Genomic DNA, 21007 nt, shown 5'->3' with positions numbered 1-21007 from the left:
AACTCTTCTATGCAATCATTATATAGATTTTCAAGAAAGCTGTCTGCGGTGATTACCTCCCATCTTAACCTGCAAGCTTGGTCTTTTATGGCGATGTTGGAGTTAGTTACGTGAACCATGGGTTTAGTCTTCTCAGTAACAGAGATATTAATAGTTAGAGTCAAAGGGTTGTGGTCACTCAGGCATGTATGGGTTACACAAAAAGTACCTAGTGAGTCCTTCAATAGTCCTGAGACTAAAATGTAGTCAATAGTACTTGGGTCACATTGGCCCGTGTATGTAAAAATGTGAGATGAAACATCCGACTGTACAGGGAAGATCAAATTATAGGTCGATAAAAGGCTCTCTAGAAAAGACCCAGAGTTTGTATGCTCAAAATGTGTTAGCCCCTGTGCCATCTGATAAAATGTCCTCCTTCTGTTGTGCTTTCCAGCGCAGCCGCTCTAGGTTTATTCAATTGTGGGCCGGATAAAATGTTAGCTAAAGCATGAGTATCAGGCTGGGCGTTGACTCCAAATATCTGTGGGTTATGGTCTCTTTCTTCACGCTCTTCGATTTTTAAAGCCTGCAATGTACTAAAAAAAAGCAGCCAGTGAGGCTGCCGTTTAATCTGTCACAGTGAAGGACTTTTTTGAGATGTGAGTCCTGGCTGTGAGTGTTTCTCCTGTGACTCTCCCATTGAGAATCCGTAGCCTTGATGCTATTAAGCTTGAGACAAGCTGTAAGCCCTTGTGGGCAATATGTCTAAATGGGGACACTGCAGTTGTGGAATGTTCCATATTTCATCTTGTGCCTGGAGATTATCATCATTTATGTGAGGAATAAGAAGGTTAGTGTTAAAACCCCTAGAAATTTGTATGAACTGTGCATAGTGGGCTGATTTCAGATTCATGAGCGTTTCCAAAATCGAGACCTCTGCCAACTTTGACGTCCGTTCTGGGTTAATATAGATATTCAGTAATATTAGTAGATGTTTCACCTTATGCACCCATCCCTCTATTTTGATTGACAAGAGTCAATTCTCTTGACGGGACACTGGTTTGACTTGGAGGTTTAGTTGTAGCGAAATATATACGGCTAGGGCTCCTTTTGGGCGACCCTGGTTACTCAGTCTTGTAGCGATCTTCGAAATCTTCTGTACCCCACCAGGGACACTAAATGTTCAGCCCATGTCTCTTCCAGCAGTATCACTTAGAATGGCTTAAGATATTCAACCACTTCTGGGTTTTTTACCTTATTTTTTTCCTGCGATGTCCATGAACATATTAAGAGTGGGATTGCCATCCATCCGATATTATTGATGGCCTGCTTCTTGAAAGGCTAGCGGCTCTGCTGCTTTTCTCATTCATAATTCCCTTTTTTCAGACCGTACTGAGGGGAGCCAGGACCAGTTAACTTATATTGATGCACTTGCTCTTGCTCCCTGAGATACATCCAAAGTCAATGTAAGTGGTCAGAATTTGAGGCTGCAGAATAGATCTTGAGGAACCAATGGGATTTCTAAGTATGGGAAAAGGGGGATGGGGTGACTACGTCTTGCCAGTCCACTTGTCATAATCAATAGTTTGCCTTGATATTGAGTCCCTCAAGGCTGGAATTCGTGCATCCTATGCAGTACGTTTTGAAATTTTCTCTGGGAGTGGTGCCTCCAGAGACTCCGGAGTGGTTTTTTGAGGAGTTGGGTAGCCTTTATCATTATAAGGCGAGATCTTAATTCCCCATACCCAAAAAGTTTATTTTTCTCCTAGCACTTTTCGGGCTACTTCGAATAAAGCCATGGTAATAAAGTAGGTTCTGTCATTAGAGATCCCCATGGTTTTTAAAATAATACTGAGGGGTATCTGATGATTTAACATTTTCAAGGGACTTTGTTCTTGAAGAGTATCATCAGATTGCCACTTTTTAGTATATCATTTGAACCTAATGAAGCATACTGGGGCACCAGCAGAACTTTGTTGTCTAGTTATGTTGGCTGCAGCCCTTCAATGACATTGGTCATCTCGTTGGGCTCTTGACAGTGATCAGAAAGTGCAGTTTTTGCTTTGAATATTCTGCGCTCCTGTGTGCCCCTGTCTTCATGTTCCTGGGGGCGAATGCGCTGATGCTGAGGGTGCACTTACCCTCGGTGACCTTGCTAGCGCCCCGCTGGGGCTTTATGTGGCTATTGGTAAATTGAAACACTTGGCCGTGCTTGGTTTTTGATGAAGATTGGGAATAACTTCCCCCTTGTGCCCTTTATCTTCTGTGTGGCTGCTCTTGTATCATGTTTCCGTCGTTTATGGTGCCTTTTGCGCTCTGTCTTTGACAGGGTGCTGCTGTGGCTTCCAGCTTTTTGATTTGACTAGGAGCTTTAGCGCCTTGAATTGCATTTTCCGTGGTTTGGGGTGCATTGCCTTCTGGGCTTTTAACCAGGCCTTGTTGAAGTGGGTCGTGTTGACCTATTGCTGGGACTACCTCAATTCGTGGCTGCACTGGTACATGTAGGGGAGTGTGGGAAGGACAGATGTCGTGTGTGTTTGCTTGCGTGAAGGTTGCAGAGGAGGCCAGATGTATTGATGGGTACGCAATGGACTCCTGTGCTTCTATAATATTTCTGGAGAGTAAGGAAAGCAAAAATGAAGCACATTTTTTGGGTCATTCTTATGTGTGATGGAAACAAAGATTTTAACAGGCTCAAAACAAATCAAGACCGTTTACATGGTGATGCACAAATAATAAATATTCACTGAAACCCAATTTCCACACATTATCATTTGTGTGCAATATAGTTTTATCAGTATTTTTGTATGTTTATGCAAATGTATAGGCCATTTCAATGGAAAAGGTACTGTTTGTAAATGACAATATATTCCCACATAATGCTCTACTTGCATTACAATATCTCATGTCTCATCTCCACTAAAGCTAGGTGGGTCACGAAAGATTGTTGTTTGAAAAATACGGCAGTGGTTCTAAAAAGTTTGGGAAGCACTAGTCTAATGTTTTCTGTTGTGGTCGAACGGACTATAAGAATACTGTACTAAATACGGAGTACTGAATAATAGCATTGTTGGATGATAGTGCTGTTGGGACCTCGAGGGTAGCCTACTGCTGGCCTTATTGGGAGTGTATTAGATGTGTTAGCCTACTACTGGACTTATTGGAAGTGTATTGGAAGTGTTAGCCCAGTGGTTCCCAAACTTTTGACTCCTGAGGACCCCAACTACATCATTACTGGAAGCCGGGGACCCCCAAGCAATCTGTACAATTTAAATTTCGTTTTAAAAATGCCTTTTGAAGCAGAGGCAATTTCAAGAGGGAGACAGCCTGAATTGGGTCTATTGGCATGGACATGTATGCATACAGCAGTGTATTATTTAGTGGTACAAGTCTCCTGCTCTCAGCCATAGCAGCACCTCTACATTCTCATTCCAGAGCCTTGGAGTGGTGACCCTTCCTTACAGCAACAGGTTGAATGATTGTGAATTATTAGCATTTTTACCTGTTCACAGTTTAAGAAGGTCTAAAATATTATACAATTATGAAGCATTTTATAATAAAGACATGCCCCAAGGAGCAACGAATATTGTGAAAAAATTCTAACAAGATAGTGCACAAAGCGATTAGTCCAGTGTACAGAGCAAATTCAAGGTCTATATTAGGAGTTCATCATGGAAGTGCAAAAGATGTCAGGAAGGTATCTGCACAGGAGGCATATTGTTTCAGCGAGATCATGGAACAATGCTATGCCAATTACCATAAACCCCTGTTAGACATAATCTTTAGTCACAGACAGCAGAACAACATTTTACCACCAAGGGGTGAGCAGTGCAGTTAAGGCATATTTCAGAGAGGCCTCGCGTGGCACCTGACATGTCCCTCTCCTGTTAGGATGCCCTCTGCCCCGTCCCTTGCCAACAACAAACTGCAAAGGCTACACAGAATAAGAGCTTGATATGTCTGAATATGAAAGCTTGACGGCACACATAATTCACCCAAGGGCTTGTGGAAAGTGAGCAATCAGACAGCAGCACGAAAATCCTACTGCTGATCCTGGCTGCATCTATTTTTACCTGCCTGTCAAGTAACGGTAACCTATACACATGTGCCTTTCAACGCTTTATTGCTTTTATTGTATTGCCTGTATTTTCATTGTTGTGTTTGTGACTGCTGTTGTCTGTCTTCCCCCGCTGCCTGAACGTGGTCCGTGCCCCTTTTTCTTCCGTCTGTTCCACTCGCTGTCCCCTGCTCTCTCTGCCCGGTCTTTTCTTCTGTACCCCTCGCTGCCCCGTGTCTGTCCCCGGTTTTCCCTTCTGTTCCCCTCGCTGCCCCTGTGCCTCTCTGCCCGTTCTGCCTTCTGTTCTTAGCTGCCCCTATATTTCTTGTTTTTTGTGCCCGTCTGCCCTCTATGCCACTCGTTTTTCCTTTGTTTTTGTGCCCCTTTTGCCTTCTGTTCCACTTGTTTTTTCCTTGTTTATTGTGCCTTTCTGCCCTCTGTTCCCCTTGTTTTTTGTGCCTTTCTGCCCTCTGTTCCACTTGTTTTTTGTGCCTTTCTGCCCTCTGTTTCACTCGTTTTCCCCTAGTTTTTTGTGCCTTTCTGCCCTCTGTTCCACTCGTTTTTTGTGCCTTTCTGCCCTCTGTTCCACTCGTTTTTCCCTCGTTTTTTGTGCCCTCTGTTCCACTCGTTTTCCCCTCGTTTTTTTGTGCCCTTCTGCCTTATGTTCCACTTGTTTTTTCCTTGTTTTTGTGCTCCTTTTGCCTTCTGTTCCACACGTTTCCCCAGCCGCTGTGCCCCCTGACTGCCCACTGCCCATTCGCTGCCCCGCCTCCCAATTGTATTGTTGTGGTCTCGCCGCCCCTGCGCCAACATTCACAGCTCTTGTGTGCTGTGAGGACGCATGGGCGTTTCATTTGTCGCTATGACGACAGGCACTCGAGTCCTGCGGACCCCCTGGGAATGTCTTACGGACCCCTGGGGGTCCGCTGACCACAGTTTGGGAAACGCTGTGTTAGCCTACTACTGAGCTTACTGGACTTGTGTTGGGTGTGTTTCTATTAGAATATGTGTAGTGTGTGCTTTTAGGTGATTGCATGTTTTTCATGGAATCGGCTGCTGTGTAGAATGCCAGCGAATGTCAGTCTAAAATATCCTGTTTAATGTTGGGCTGCCCTGTGCAAGAAATGCAAATATTACAACCAGTGCAAGCTTTACAGTCTTAAAGACATGGATGTAGGCTACCCCTCTTATCCAAAGCAAAATATACTCTCTCCCATTCTTTGATTTTAGATCGTTAGTGTAACAGCTTCCTCTCAGGCTTGCCACATAAGATAAAAGGTTTTTACCCCGCATGCCGTTACAACACAGTTTTGTACCCGACTTGCTGTCGGGGGTGCGCTGGAGATTGAAATAGTATAATTTACTATTTCAACTCCAGTCTTTACAACAGTAGGGAAGGTGTTGGAGTTAAATCCAACACCTTATACCCCCTACAGCAAGCCATTAAAATGTAATGGCATGCAGGGTAAGATCTAACAGGGTGGGTTCTCTTCAATTCCATCCATTGTGAGACGTGCATTCAGAGCTGTCCCCCTCTTCCTCCAGCACAGTAAATACTTGTATGGATGTTTTGTAATCGTAACTGCATCAAAGCAGGCGTATAAAATTCATGCAACCCAGAATCATATAACTGCTGCATAGAGCAGGGGCAAAAATATACGCTACTGGGTTTATGGGCCGGTTGAGAACTTTTTTATTTCGTCAACTGTCGTTTTGTGTAGGGGTTAGCTTCTCTTAATGTTGGGTTTGTCTTGTCTATGAATAACTAACTAGTGTTTATATTTTTTACTTTGTCGCAGGTGTTGAAGATGCATTCAGTTTCACTTCCAAAGTTATGACGGTTTCTCTGCACAAGTTTTCTCCGGGATTTTTCCCAGGCAGGTGATCCCTTACTTGATTAACATGTTTCTGTCTGTGCATATTTTGTAGCTGCTCAACTTTTATGCAGAACGTTCAGTGATGTTGTAAACTTATTTAGTACTAAAACTGCCCCCCCACCCCCAAAAAAAATGTGTTACATTCGTCAGAATGGTTTAGAGGAGGTAACTTTTCCAACTGGAGACTATTGTTGGTCACTTTGCAACAAATGTACTTGTTTTGATTCCTCTTACACAACCCCACCTCAACCTATTGCCACTGGGGTTACATGGTAGGGGCTCTGTCCACGCTTCACAAATACCAAGACTGTCCTGATCCACGGATAAGGAAACATGGGGTTCCTGGCATGTGAGGGTATTTCCGAGGCATCAAGGAAAGCTTGCATGCAAAATCCATCAAGACAGATCAGTCAGTTTTCCCCTTTATCATCATCAGCATTGCCAACAATTCTACTAGTTCGAACGTTACCACATTTAATTTGTTTTTGTAAGCTTTATTGACATGTAAGCTTCATGACGTGGTTAATTGCATACATGAAACATATTGAGAGAGGTGCTCTTTAGCCAGTCGTATAGGCTCTTCACCAATCTTTTCTCTTAAGTACAGTGGTTTTGTTTCATTTTATTGTAGCATGTGTCACCCATGTCCAGCTATCCTATCGCTTCCTGTTGAATTCTAGAGGTTCGATTCCCATCTCAAGGGATGTCTTACAGACCCTATATTGCGGTGATTAGAGGTCATTACTGCGTCAAGTAATAGCTCCATTCTAACAAGTGAAATTGCCAATGCGTCTGGACCCTTGCATCTTGGGCACTCATCTGACTTGCAACTGACCTCCTTTGGCATTATTTCCTGGGCATGTAATGATTTCCTGGGCATGCAATCCAGTTCAGTCATGCTGAGGAGCTGAACAGCTTGTACTTCTTTACCATCTCAATATGCGAATAAACTATTGCCATGTAGAATTGCCTAATTCGTCCCCAAATCCTATTCTATTTTTGCCATTACCCTATGTGGAGGGCAGGGGAAGCGCTTGGTCCCACATACAGAGACAGCACATTCTTTGTACTGTGGTCAAAATGCATTGTGAAAAAAATTATTTTACGCACTCTCCTTCTCTGGCTGCTGTCGTAATCCTACCGTCTGCCTCAGTTATGTCCCCAAAGGTCCTCTATTCCTTCCTAGTTCACATAGTGACAGCAGGGTTGCAGCGTGTGGGCATGAAATGTGTCAGGATCCACAGCAGATCTTGGTTGTAGTCCAGTGTTTGTATTCCATGTTGGATGTTACCCCATTCCTCAGCCTTCATATGGTCAACGTCCACAAGAGCAGCTTCTGCCCGTTCCCAAAATGCGTGCCTATAATAAATTAGATAAGCGTGTTAATGTAACTGCAACTAGCAATATAATATTTTATACCTTTTATATACACAAAGAATTCCAACGGTACAACAATACACCAGACAATAAAGTAAGAGTTATTGTATCAGCCTCCACCAGTAACTCATACAGTAGTTGTTTCCCCACTCGCCTGGACGGGCAGACCTTATGGCCATTTTTAAGTTCAGTTTGCCTCTAAGCCTGTGGATTCACAATGGCAGATAGACATATGTCAAGTGGGAATCTGCCAGGGTAGCAGACGGGCAGGCATCCCAGCCGAAGATTCATGTGATCATAGAATATCCCAAGAGGGCCATCTGGGGGGTCGGGGTTATTTGGATGTCTACCATTTCAGACACTCACTCCAATATCTTTTCACAGAATTAAGTAATAGGAGGACATTGCCAGGCAAGGCGGAGAAAATCGGCATACGTTGCAAAGCAGCGTGCACAATTGGCAATAATCACAGTGCTATGTGTTAGAATTTTAAGCAGGATGCAGAATATCACTGTAAAAATATGTGCGCCCTGATGTTATACTTAATTTGTGTGGCTCAACAACTCCCCCAAAGGTCTCATGACCTGAAAAGGAAATGGAGTGTACATGGTGGATAATAACGAGAGAAGAGAGAAGCTGTAAGTCTTTTCCTGAGGGTACAATAGGTATGTGAGGTTGGAATCTTGTTTCTGAGCTAGGCGGTCAGTGCATAAAGGATCTCCCTCCCAGAGTAGCCTTCTTGTAACTACAACCCCCAATAGATTAGCATTAGAGGATCGTAAAGCCCCATCGGCAACTTATTTCTTACACCTTGTACTACGAAAAAGTGGCGCTACCCCAGGACAGAGATACAGGTGATGCAAGCCTATGTGCTCTGTAACACAAGTGACAGCTGCTCCTCTGACACCAAAAAAAGCGATAGGAGGGATCTAGGATTTGAGATACTGCACTCCATGGCAGGCAGAACCAAGCAAGAAGAGTATCAAGGGCCACCCAGAAAGGCTCTAAATGTGCTTCCATAGGCCTGTTCCTGAGGTGCTGTAAAACTAATGTGGACACAGTGATGATCAGTGTTTTAAATGGTAAGGTAAGGTCCACTACTGAGTACCTGCACTTCTCTGATTTTTTTAAAATACTATACATGGAACTGGAAAAGTAATATTGCACTGAATAGGTTTCATGCAACTTTCCAATGATGGTGACTAGTTGTCTGTCTGTTGGAGGTCATGCTGTAGAAAATGGTGAACAGACCAACCTGCACCACTGCAGGTTGGAGGTATATGGTAAGAGAAAAAAGAAATCTAGTGACCAATGAAGCCAAACCTTATACCTTGTGTGAGTTGTGCACACTCTCATGTCCGAGAATCTCCGACGTGATTTAGAAGTGTTTTGGGTGAAGAACTCCGCGTATGGCTCTGCATGGCGACAGGTGCAGGCTTGTTTAGGCCATTCTACAATGCTCTGTGCTGGTGGCAGCAATACTGGCCGATCTCTGAGTCAGAGGGTAGTTAGTTCTATTGGAAATCTACGTACCTCGCTCCATTGTTGCCCTAGGTGACCTCAGGAAGTAAATGCTCTTCCAACCAAAATTCATGAGATGTTCATTAATACCCTTGTCCGGCCTTCATTCCTTAAACTTAGGGAGTCTTTGTGGTTTAATCTTGCGAGGGAAGCCACAGCTCGTATGGAAAGCTTATTGACCAATTCCATCTTTTTTTTACTTCTGGATTACCCGGTGCCTTTGAGTCTGTGGATAATCTTTTTTTTATAAAAAGCAATAGTCCAGCTCCAACCAAAAATATCTCTGCTTCGGGTCAGCCATCCTGCCAGGCACAGGAGGAAGGTTTGGCTTGGTTACAGTTGTAGGGCAGGAACAGAAATGAGTGTGTTCCTTTAATTGTGCTGTATCCTTATCTGTGCTTCCTTTCCTATTGTTTCTTTGTCTCCTGTGTCAGTTCTACGCATTGCTGTGATGGGTTGTTTTGTTTCTCTGTACATTTCCGTTCCAAATATCACTTATTATTGGAGAGAGCCTCCTTTATATAAACACTTTCTCCTCTGGCTTTGGCTTAAATCATCACTCTAATATATTTTCCAAAGTATTATGTCCCATTTAAAGATATTTATTACATGGTGATAAGTTGTTAACATCTTTTAGTTTGTTGCTGTAATAACCGTGTGCGCCCTGATGTTTTTTGTATCAAGCAGGATGTCTCGCATTTGGGTGACAAATGAATGCTTTGTTCCGTTGTTGTTTGCCTGGTCCTTGTACTTCTGTTTGTTTGTTTGTTTGCTTGAGCGGTGATTCCAGAAATAGTGTATGTGGATTCCAGAAAGCTATGTCTCAACGTGAAACTGTAACATGAGTAAAATGTGCCGCAACATTAGTAGAATAATGATGAGCAGGAGACAAACATTATAACAACTTCGAACACAAATTGTGGGGTGACACTTTAGCATCTAGAGTTGTGCGTCGAGGCCTTGGTGCGCTTAGTCTTTGGACTGTGGGTTTCTTGTTAATAGCTTTGACGGTGTTGGCAGAGCTTGTGGTGCATAATTCAGGGGGTGGGAAATTTGAAAGTAATTTAAGGATGTTCTGGAGTAGTTTATGCTGGGAGTAAGAATGAGGTAACAGTGTCATATGTTTCAAACAATTTTGCACTTGCAAATGGTGCGAATCAGTGATTTCAGCCGTTTGCAAATGTAAAGTAGCCTTTCAAGATGTATGAAAGACTTTTTAGTCGCAATTTTAGGTAATCGCAAAAATACTGATTACCTAGAATTGCGACTACAAATATGGAATGGCAATTTTCGGTTCCCTTAGCACATGTACCAAACATTTTCTAAATGTAAACTGTGCATTTAGGAAAATGCTATTTACCATCGACTTAAGTCGATGGTAACCATGTGCAAATGTTTGAAAAATGCATAAAAATGCATTTTTCAAACTGCATGTAGCGCACACGTGCCCCTAGAGCATGTGTGTGCTTTACATGTGCACAATTCTTTTTTTGGGGGGCGGGGGGGGGTGCTTTCATTGCTCCTGAAATCCTTCTAGCCCTGGCATCAATTCATGCTTGCATCCTCGATGGCTGGACTGCGCAGAGTGGCGGGGGACCCTAGCTGCAGATGGCAAGCCGCAGCGGCGGTGCTGTGACCGGCGGTATGGCAGAGGCTGGCACCAGTGGGCCCCATGGTTGGAGCCGGTTTGCTCTTGCTCCTGGGCAGTGAAGGGCCTCCCTCGGCCACACTCCATCACCCATGGGCGTCACTGGACTGTGTCAGCTTGATCGAGCTTGCATGCCTTGTGCGAGCTGAACGGGCCCCCTGTGCTCCTGCTGTGTGCCCTGAACCACCAACACGTATCCAGGTACACAAGACCTTACTTCTTGGGCATGGCACCCAGCATGCCAGGAGAAAAGGAGCCATCCACCATGGCCTACACTGAGAAGCGGCACATGGCTAATAGGTCGAAACACCCTCAGCTGGGGGTGAAGACTTGGGCTGTAGGACTAGACTATGGAGACACCCCTAACATTGATGATCATAGAGCAAACTGGTGTTACCCTTCACCCGAAAAGCACTTTGTAGCACCCCCTCCTTCGCCCCTGACTGTGCCCTAGAGCATCCTTTCCTTCCTGGGTGGCTGTGATAGATGAATCTGGTCTAAGACAGAGCCCGCGTGACAGAGGAAAGATGTGTAACAATTCCGTGCCTGTTAACGTGAGACAGAGACATTAAAGGTGCTTTTAAGGACACCACCTTCTGTAGTTCAGCCTTACCTTGGGCCAGATGGTGCCTGGGACTCAGCTTTGACTCTTTGATGACTGTCACCGGTGGCCCCCTGCAACGTGGTGGACAGTGCTATTTACAAGACCAGACTGCTCATGTTGTGGTAGCCAGTCGTGCTTGTAGGAGAGTAGGGTCTGCTATCCTATGGTCACCCCAAATTTTTGCTTTTTGCTTCACTGGTTTATGACTTAATGTGGCTGTGGGCCTGCTAATCAGACCCACAGCCTGCTGTTCTCTCTCTAAATTGTTACCCATGTACTTTAGGTGCATAACGAAATTGGAACTGGTTCACCTTATTGGCCCCTGTAACAGTGTACCCAGGTACCCAGGGCATAGGTGCTTCCAAGGCCTACCAGGGGCTGCAGCATGTATTGTGCCACCCCTGGCCTGGCCTCCATATTTGACACAACTGGCTGATCACTCAGCTGGGGTAAGTCCGTGTAACCACCCCTTACTTAGGTGTAGTATGCCTATACCTAACCTAAAATGGACACATATGTTCCTCTCAGTCACTCCTATGGAAGACCTCATCAATCCTGGAGGCAGAGTGCTTGGAAATATGTGAGATGGTGCTCTGGCATGAGCTGAGCCTGTCTGCAGCTTTCGGAACCATGTCCTTTAGCTGTTTCATGATATTGCCATACCATATACTCTTAAGTGCATTATGAACCTCGCGGTTAAATGCTATCTTGGGTTTGGCTTTATCAAAACATGTCGAGTAAGGTGTCATACGAATTGGAATACTACCCCCTCGCCAGTTCTGGCGACGGGGGTAGCATTCCACCCTTCTAGAGGGACACGACATGTACCTAGCCTGAACCCCGGTTAAAGTTAAACAGAGCCTCAGCATCACAAAATGGATGCTGCCACCACAGACACAAGTCTGACCTCCTGCTGCTGGGAGTCCTTCCAGCGAGGGCAGCTTGGACAAAGGGTTTCCTGCCTGGGGAGGTGCTAGCACCACTCCAGACAGGATTTTGTGTATTGGGTAGGACAGGGCTGAATAGAATCAGACATGCCTGGGGCACACAAGGTGTCCCTGTGCATAGGCCAGTTCAAACCGGTGCTGGGGCTTTCCAGCCCCAGTCCTGGCGCGAAACTGGACAAAGGAAAGGGGGTGTAACCACCCCCCTTCCTTGTTCCACCCAGAGGAGGGACCTAGTAGGTGATCCGGCCCCCCAGATTCGAATAAGAGTGGGAGCTGTGTCCTGAGACTTCAGATCATCCTGAATCAACTTGAAATACAGAAGAAGACTGGACTTCGACATTCTGCTGCACAGAAGACGGAAGAGAATCTCCCTTGTGGCCAAGGAGTGACCACCCTGTGAATACAGGCACCAACCAGCAACTCGACGTCTGCTTTGCCGCCGCCTCCCGCCGGAGCCCGAGCCCAGAGCCTGACAAGACCCAGACTCCCATACTTCTCACAGCCCGATCCACAGTCCCTGCAAAGAAGGGACCCGTGGAGGCACCGAGAGACGTGGGACCGGACCTCTTGGAAGACCCCCGAAACGCTGACTGCGCAGCATCAGAGGCACCCTCGACGCTGTGCTTTGGGGTTTGAGAAGCCCCAACCTCGAGCAGCCCTTGCACAGAAGATCAGCCCCCCAGCATCTCCACGATCTGCGTGGGGCCCTTTTGCACTGTGCCACTCGACGCGCCATCCCGTCCACTTGCCACGTGGCTAGTGGCCATCTTGGCGACGAAACCTTCAACTTACACTGCGGGTCTGGTTGCTCCAGACTTGCCCTCGCTCCTGTAAAAAGGAGCACCTGCTCTGACCTTGCTGGTCCGAGTAACAAGCCTTTTTCGATTCCTGCGTGGCTTGCATTAGCCAAGGCCAGTTTGCTCCAATCAAGTTGCCGACACCGCCAACAGCGAGAAGCCTGCGTGGGACAGCTCGTGATCGACTCCTGGACGTCCTCGACCCCTCGTGTCCACGTGGCTGCAGAGAGAAGGTACACCTCAACGCCTGTTTGCACCCGACATTGCCTGGTTCCAGTCTGGTTCCACGGTAGTCACTGGCTAGTGACTTTGAACATTGTCCCCTCTGCTTTCAGGTCTTCACCTCTTCAGATCCACCCTTGGATCCACCGGAACTCTTCACATCGAGCCGCCTGCAGCATCTTCAGCTCCAAGCACCATCGACCTGCGTGACGAAACCCGACACTACTTCGACCCTGTGCACCCGCTTCCTGTGGGTGAGGTAACTCAGCAACTCCGGTGTTCCCACACTGGTACACACCTCTAGTGTCTGTGTCTAAAGTTTCATCCTTCTAGGTCACTCGGAAGGTTCCTTAATAACTAACTTTGTAACTTTTACGCACCATTGACATTGCATTGGTAAAGCGTGCACTTTCCGCATTGCACCCGAGTCCCGCGGGCCTTTCCCGACTTCTTCACTGCTAGTCCCGAACAGCTCCAGCGATTCCCCAGGCCCTAGGCCTCTTCACTTTCCCCATAGTGGTTCTTATACCACTATTTTAGTATATGGCTTAGGTGGCCCCTAGGGCTCATCCATAATTGTGCAACTTTTGTGTATTTAAACTGTGTTTTGTTTTAACGCATTTGCTTCTGTGCTCATAAAGAGTATCGGGGTTATTTGTAGAAATAAATCTATATATATTTTCAATATATATCTGTGTGGTGTCCTTTCATTTGGTATTCAAGGGATTGTGTATGGTAAAACAGCTTGCTTCACATGCCTTTACAGAGTTTAGCCTAAGACTGCTTAGTCCATGCTACCCCTAGGATAGCTTGTCTATAAGGTTGACTTTACAACCTGCACCATAAGGGTTGCTTGGCATGGTACAAGGTGATCACTAGAACTAGTGAGCATCATATACCAGGCCAACTTCTCACATTGGTGAGCAGCGGATTGGGATTTGAGCTTGCTGTTGTTTTACCATTACAATCTTTGAAAATATCATTTGAAAGATCATACAGGTACCTGATAGGTACACTAAAACAAGACTAGATATACTTAAGTTCTACTGAACTTAGTTGTTGTAGAGGATAGGGAGTAGCACACCCTGACTACAACTACTAGATAGGTTTTGTAGGAAAACACAAGTGTAGGTAGATTGCAACACATCCACCACACTAGAGCAATGTCTGGAGCAGAGGAATCCACTGGAACCACCTCTGTTGAGAGTGACCCTCCAAGGGCACCATCCAAATTTGCTATCTTTCCATTTAAGGAACTGAGGCAACTGTGTTCTATGAGAGGAATCAAAACAGGTCCTACTCCTACAGCAGGACACCTCAGAGAGCTGTTAGACCAGTCTGAAGCTCCAAAGAACTCCAAACCAGGCCCCTCAGGGACTGGAGATGGAGGATCTCCCACTGAAGATGATAACCCTGATGCCCCTGCCCCTGTCATCCAGATAGATGAGGAAGACCAGACCCCTGGGAATTCTCAGCCTGAGGAAGAGGAAGAGGGGGGGGAGGTGGAAGAAAGTGATTCTGATGATGGTAGAGATAGCCAGGTGTTAGTCAGCAGGCTTAACCAGGCTAACCTAAGCTTATTTGGGACTGAAGGTGGGTCCAACCCATTCAGACCCCCAAATGGACTTAACCAGGAGCATAGGAGGAGGAGGAATCACTCAGGTGAGTCCAATACCTCCCATGTTTCTAGAGGTTCTCATGGCAACTCCAGAAGGGAGTTTACTAGCCCTCGGAGAAGGGAACATGAGGCCAAAATGAGAGAGGCTGAACTTAGGATCCAGAGACAAGAATTAGAAATTGCCCTGGCCAAAGAGAAACTTGCTAGAGCAAGGCAGCCTAGAGAGAGTGGATTAGAATCCACTGGTGGCAGCACTATCCCTAAGGATAAAGACAGGTCCTATGACAATAGAAACCTGAGTAAGATTGTGCCCCCCTACAAAGTTGGGGATGATATCCACAAGTGGATGACTGCACTTGAGAGAGCTTGCAAAGTACAGCAGGTCCCTCAGGAGCAGTGGGCAGCAATCTTGTGGCTCTCCTTTGAAGGTAGAGGCCGAGACAGACTCCTCACAATTAGTGATGGGGATTCTAGAAACTACCTGGTCCTGAAGAGTGCTCTGATTGATGGGTTAGGCTTAACCACTGAACAGTATAGGTTAATGTTCAGAGACACCCAGAAGACACAGACTCAGGACTGGTCTGAATTTGTTGAATGTGCCACTAAGGCTCGGGAGGGCTGGTTGCTGGGAAGTAAGGTTACAGACTATGAAGGATTGTACAATTTGCTTATGAGAGAACAGATTTTAAATAACTGTCAGAACCAGCAGTTGCATCAACATTTGGTTGACTCAGATCTAACCTCTCCCCAAGAATTGGGAAAGAGGGCAGACAAATGGGTTAGAACCAGAGTTAAGCAAAAGAACCAGAACCAGAACCAGGGTGGTGACCAAAAGAAAACAGACCAGAAGGGTGGGGAGCAGAAAGCTAAAGACCAGAAGTCTTCAACAGGGCCCCAAACTAATACTGAGGGTGGGTCCCAAACTTCCAAGAAGAAGAAGAAAGAAGGTCAAAGAAAACCCTGGTGTAGCTTTTGCAAAAACACCACTCACTGGACAAGTGATTGTAAAAAGGGTGGAGCCCCCAACACTGCAGCCCCTAAGGCACCTGCACCCACTAGTACAGTTGGCAGTGTTGGTCCACAGACTAAGGGGGTAGTGGGTATCACCTTGGGAACTGATGGAGATTCTGACCTAGTCAGAGTCCCCACACAGGCTGTTCTGATCTGTGATGGGGAGATTGATTTCTCCCCTACTGTCAGTCTCAATAATTTGGGCAAGTACAGACAGACACCGTTAATTAATGAAAAAGTGGCTCAAGCATACAGGGACACATGTGCCAGTGTCACTATGGTGACACCTAGCTTTGTGGACCCTGGACAATACATACCAGGTGATAATTACCTGGTGACCAATGCCAGCAATGTCACTACTACACATAGTGTGGCAATTGTTAACTTTTCCTGGGGAGGGGTAACTGGCCTAAAAAGAGTTGTGGTTAGTGCTGATCTCCCAGTAGAATGTTTGTTGGGCAATGACCTGGAGAGCTCTCTATGGTCAGAAGTTGAGTACAGGACTCATGCAGAGATGTTAGGGATATCATCACATGTCCTTGCTGTGACCAGGTTACAGGCCAAAAAGTGCCTCTCTGAACCTCAGGTCTTGGATCCTGGAACAATGGACCAAGTACCTCCCAAGACAAGGAACAGGAGGGCAAAGGCTGTGCCTTCCCAAATGCCTACAAGTGAGGATCAGCCTTCACAGGAAGATGATTCTGAGACCCCTGAAGGAACTGTCCCTATAGAGCTTGAACCTGATCAGGTTGAGTTTCTGGGGACAGGGGGACCTTCTAGGGCAGACTTGGGGCAGGCTCAGTTATCCTGTCCTTCTCTTGAACCCCTCAGACAGCAGGCTGCTGCTGAGGCTGCTGGGAATGCTCAAGGTACCCATAAGGTTTATTGGGATGATGGGCTCCTTTATTCAGAGGGTAGAGACCCCAAGCCTGGTACAACCAGGAGGTTGGTCCTACCTCTGCAATTTAGGGGCTTCCTTCTTACCTTGGCACACGATATTCCCTTAGCAGGACACCTAGGCCAGAACAAAACATGGGACAGACTTGTCTGTCACTTTCACTGGCCTCACATGTCAGAAGATACAAAGGAGTTTTGTCGCTCCTGTGTAACCTGCCAAGCAAGTGGCAAAGCAGGTGGTACCACAAAGGCCCCCCTAATACCATTACCTGTGGTGGGGGTGCCCTTTGAAAGGTTGGGGATTGACATTGTTGGACCAATGGATCCCCCTACAGCATCTGGGCACAGATTCATACTGGTGGTGGTGGACCATGCCACCAGGTACCCAGAGGCCGTTCCACTTAGGACCACAACAGCTCCTGTTGTGGCCAGGGCCTTACTTGGAGTTTTCTCCAGAGTGGGGTTTCCTAAGGAGGTAGTATCTGATAGAGGTGCAAACTTCATGTCAGGATACTTGACAGCTATGTGGAAGGAATGTGGTGTTAACTATAAGTTCACCACTCCCTATCATCCACAATGCAATGGGCTTGTTGAGAGATTCAACAAGACCCTAAAGGGCATGATCAAAGGATTACCTGAGAAGCTCAGGCGAAGATGGGATATCCTTCTGCCCTGCCTCCTGTTTGCTTACAGAGAGGTCCCACAAAAAGGAGTTGGCTTCAGCCCCTTTGAATTGTTGTTTGGACATCCTGTAAGAGGACCCCTATGTCTGGTGAGGGAAGGATGGGAGTTACATCTCAAAAAGCCCAAACAAGACATAGTGGACTATGTACTTGGTCACCGCTCCAGGATGGCTGAGTATATGGAGAAGGCATCCAAAAACCTTGAGGCTAGCCAGGCCTTACAGAAAGCCTGGCATGACCAAAAGGCTGTCCTGACTGAGTACCAGCCTGGACAGAAAGTATGGGTGTTGGAGCCAGTGGCCCCAGCAGCACTCCAAGACAGAAGGTCTGGACCCCATACAATCATGGAGAAAAAGGGAGAGGTTACCTACTTGGTGGACCTAGGAACTCCCAGGAGCCCCCACAGGGTGCTCCATGTTAACAGGCTGAAAGCATATGTTGACAGGGCAGACATGGGCTTGCTCATGGCTACAGATGAGGGGCAGGAGGAAGAGAGTGACCCTCTCCCAGACCTGCTGACTCAGAACCCTGAGGATGGCTCAGTTGATGGTGTGGCCTTAGATGGCAGCCTCACTGAACATCAGCAACATGACTGTAGACAGGTTTTTCAGGCATATCGACATATGTTCTCCCTGACACCCAGTCAGACTAACTGGTGTACCCATGTGGTGGACACTGGTGATAGTCTTCCTGTAAAGAACAAGATTTACAGGCAGCCTGACCATGTCAGAGACTGTATCAAGGCTGAGGTGCAAAAGATGCTGGAGTTAGGTGTCATTGAGCCTTCAGAGAGCCCCTGGGCTAGCCCAGTGGTTCTGGTCCCCAAACCTCACACCAAAGATGGAAAGAGAGAGATGAGGTTCTGTGTGGATTACAGAGGACTCAATGCTGTCACCAGGACAGATGCACACCCAATTCCAAGGGCAGATGAGCTCATAGACAAATTGGCTTCTGCCAAGTATTTGAGCACATTTGACTTGACAGCTGGCTACTGGCAAATCAGGTTAGCTGAGGAGTCTAAGGCCAAGACAGCATTTTCTACCCCCAGTGGGCATTACCAGTTTGTGGTGATGCCCTTTGGTTTGAAAAATGCACCTGCCACCTTCCAAAGGTTGGTGAATCAAGTCCTTACTGGGTTGGATGACTTTTGTGCAGCATATCTGGACGATATTGCTGTCTTTAGCTCCACCTGGGAGGATCACCTGGTCCACCTGAAGGAAGTGCTAGAGGCTCTGCAAAAGGCAGGCCTCACTATCAAGGCAACCAAGTGCCAGATAGGGCAGAGTAAGGTTGTGTACTTGGGCCACCTTGTGGGTGGAGGCCAAGTTCAACCACTGGAGAGTAAGATTCAGACCATAAAGGACTGGACTCCTCCAACTACCCAGACTCAGGTCAGAGCTTTCTTGGGCCTGACTGGGTACTACAGGAAGTTTGTTAAGAACTATGGGTCCATTGTGACTCCTCTTAATGATCTGACATCCAAGAAGATGCCCAAAAAGGTTCAGTGGACAGAATACTGCCAAAAGGCATTTGATGACCTGAAGAAGGCCATGTGCTCTGCACCTATCCTGAAGAGTCCTGACTACTCAAGAGAGTTTATTGTCCAAACAGATGCTTCTGAGTTGGGAGTGGGAGCTGTGCTTTCACAACTTAATGTAGATGGTCAAGACCAGCCCATTGCTTTCATTAGCAGAAGGCTGGCCCCCAGAGAGAAACGTTGGTCAGCCATTGAGAGGGAGTCCTTTGCTGTGGTGTGGGCCCTGAAGAAGTTGAGACCATACTTTTTTGGCACTCACTTCAAGATTCAGACCGACCATAAGCCCCTCTTATGGCTTAATCAGATGAAGGGTGAAAACCCCAAACTGCTCAGGTGGTCCATTTCCCTACAGGGGATGGACTTTACAGTGGAGCACCGCCCAGGGACTGACCATGGTAATGCAGATGGTCTCTCCAGGTACTTCCACTTAGAACATGAAGACACAACTGGTCAAGGTTAGTCTAATGTCCCTGTGTTTGGGGGGGGGGGTTGTGTAGGAGAGTAGGGTCTGCTATCCTATGGTCACCCCAAATTTTTGCTTTTTGCTTCACTGGTTTATGACTTAATGTGGCTGTGGGCCTGCTAATCAGACCCACAGCCTGCTGTTCTCTCTCTAAATTGTTACCCATGTACTTTAGGTGCATAACGAAATTGGAACTGGTTCACCTTATTGGCCCCTGTAACAGTGTACCCAGGTACCCAGGCATAGGTGCTTCCAAGGCCTACCAGGGGCTGCAGCATGTATTGTGCCACCCCTGGCCTGGCCTCCATATTTGACACAACTGGCTGATCACTCAGCTGGGGTAAGCCGGTGTAACCACCCCTTACTTAGGTGTAGTATGCCTATACCTAACCTAAAATGGACACATATGTTCCTATCAGTCACTCCTATGGAAGGCCTCATCAATCCTGGAGGCAGAGTGCTTGGAAATATGTGAGATGGTGCTCTGGCATGAGCTGAGCCTGTCTGCAGCTTTCGGAACCATGTCCTTTAGCTGTTTCATGATATTGCCATACCATATACTCTTAAGTGCATTATGAACCTCGCGGTTAAATGCTATCTTGGGTTTGGCTTTATCAAAACATGTCGAGTAAGGTGTCATACGAATTGGAATACTACCGCCTCGCCAGTTCTGGCGACGGGGGTAGCATTCCACCCTTCTAGAGGGACACGACATGTACCTAGCCTGAACCCCGGTTAAAGTTAAACAGAACCTCAGCATCACAAAATGGATGCTGCCACCACAGACACAAGTCTGACCTCCTGCTGCTGGGAGTCCTTCCAGCGAGGGCAGCTTGGACAAAGGGTTTCCTGCCTGGGGAGGTGCTAGCACCACTCCAGACAGGATTTTGTGTATTGGGTAGGACAGGGCTGAATAGAATCAGACATGCCTGGGGCACACAAGGTGTCCCTGTGCATAGGCCAGTTCAAACCGGTGGGCTTTCCAGCCCCAGTCCTGGCGCGAAACTGGACAAAGGAAAGGGGGTGTAACCACCCCCCTTCCTGGTTCCACCCAGAGGTGGGACCTAGTAGGTGATCCGGCCCCCCAGATTCGAATAAGAGTGGGAGCTGTGTCCTGAGACTTCAGATCATCCTGAATCAACTTGAAATACAGAAGAAGACTGGACTTCGACATTCTGCTGCACAGAAGACGGAAGAGAATCTCCCTTGTGGCCAAGGAGTGACCACCCTGTGAATACAGGCACCAACCAGCAACTCGACGTCTGCTTTGCCGCCGCCTCCCGCCAGAGCCCGAGCCCAGAGCCTGACAAGACCCAGACTCCCAGACTTCTCACAGCCCGATCCACAGACCCTGCAAAGAAGGGACCCGTGGAGGCACCGAGAGACGTGGGACCGGACCTCTTGGAAGACCCCCGAAACGCTGACTGCGCAGCATCAGAGGCACCCTCGACGCTGTGCTTTGGGGTTTGAGAAGCCCCAACCTCGAGCAGCCCTTGCACCGAAGATCAGCCCCCCAGCATCTCCACGATCTGCATGGGGCCCTTTTGCACTGTGCCACTCGACGCGCCATCCCGTCCACTTGCCACGTGGCTAGCGGCCATCTTGGCGACGAAACCTTCAACTTACACTGCGGGTCTGGTAGCTCCAGACTTGCCCTCGCTCCTGTAAAAAGGAGCACCTGCTCTGACCTTGCTGGTCCGAGTAACAAGCCTTTTTCGATTCCTGCGTGGCTTACATTAGCCAAGGCCTGTTTGCTCCAATCAAGTTGC

General features: G+C 47.1%; 1 protein-coding gene across 2 annotated transcripts in view; it reads left to right on the top strand.

Moving 5' to 3' along the window:
• HDAC8 (histone deacetylase 8) overlaps positions 1-21007 on the top strand; it is a 583094-nt gene that overhangs the window by 276957 nt on the left and 285130 nt on the right. For both annotated transcript variants that reach the window (XR_013601699.1, XM_078663810.1), the window contains exon 6: positions 5836-5913. Coding sequence is in view for 1 of the 2 variants with exons in the window: in XM_078663810.1 (XP_078519936.1) it covers positions 5836-5913 (78 nt within the window). In the remaining variant the exon portion in view is untranslated. The remainder of the gene's footprint in view (positions 1-5835; positions 5914-21007) is intronic.

This window comes from Lissotriton helveticus, chromosome 10 (genome assembly GCF_964261635.1).
Source record: "Lissotriton helveticus chromosome 10, aLisHel1.1, whole genome shotgun sequence".
Taxonomy (NCBI): Eukaryota; Metazoa; Chordata; class Amphibia; order Caudata; family Salamandridae; genus Lissotriton; species Lissotriton helveticus.
The sequence above is the reverse complement of the archived record's forward strand: the minus strand, read 5'-3'. Positions and strand labels throughout refer to the sequence as shown.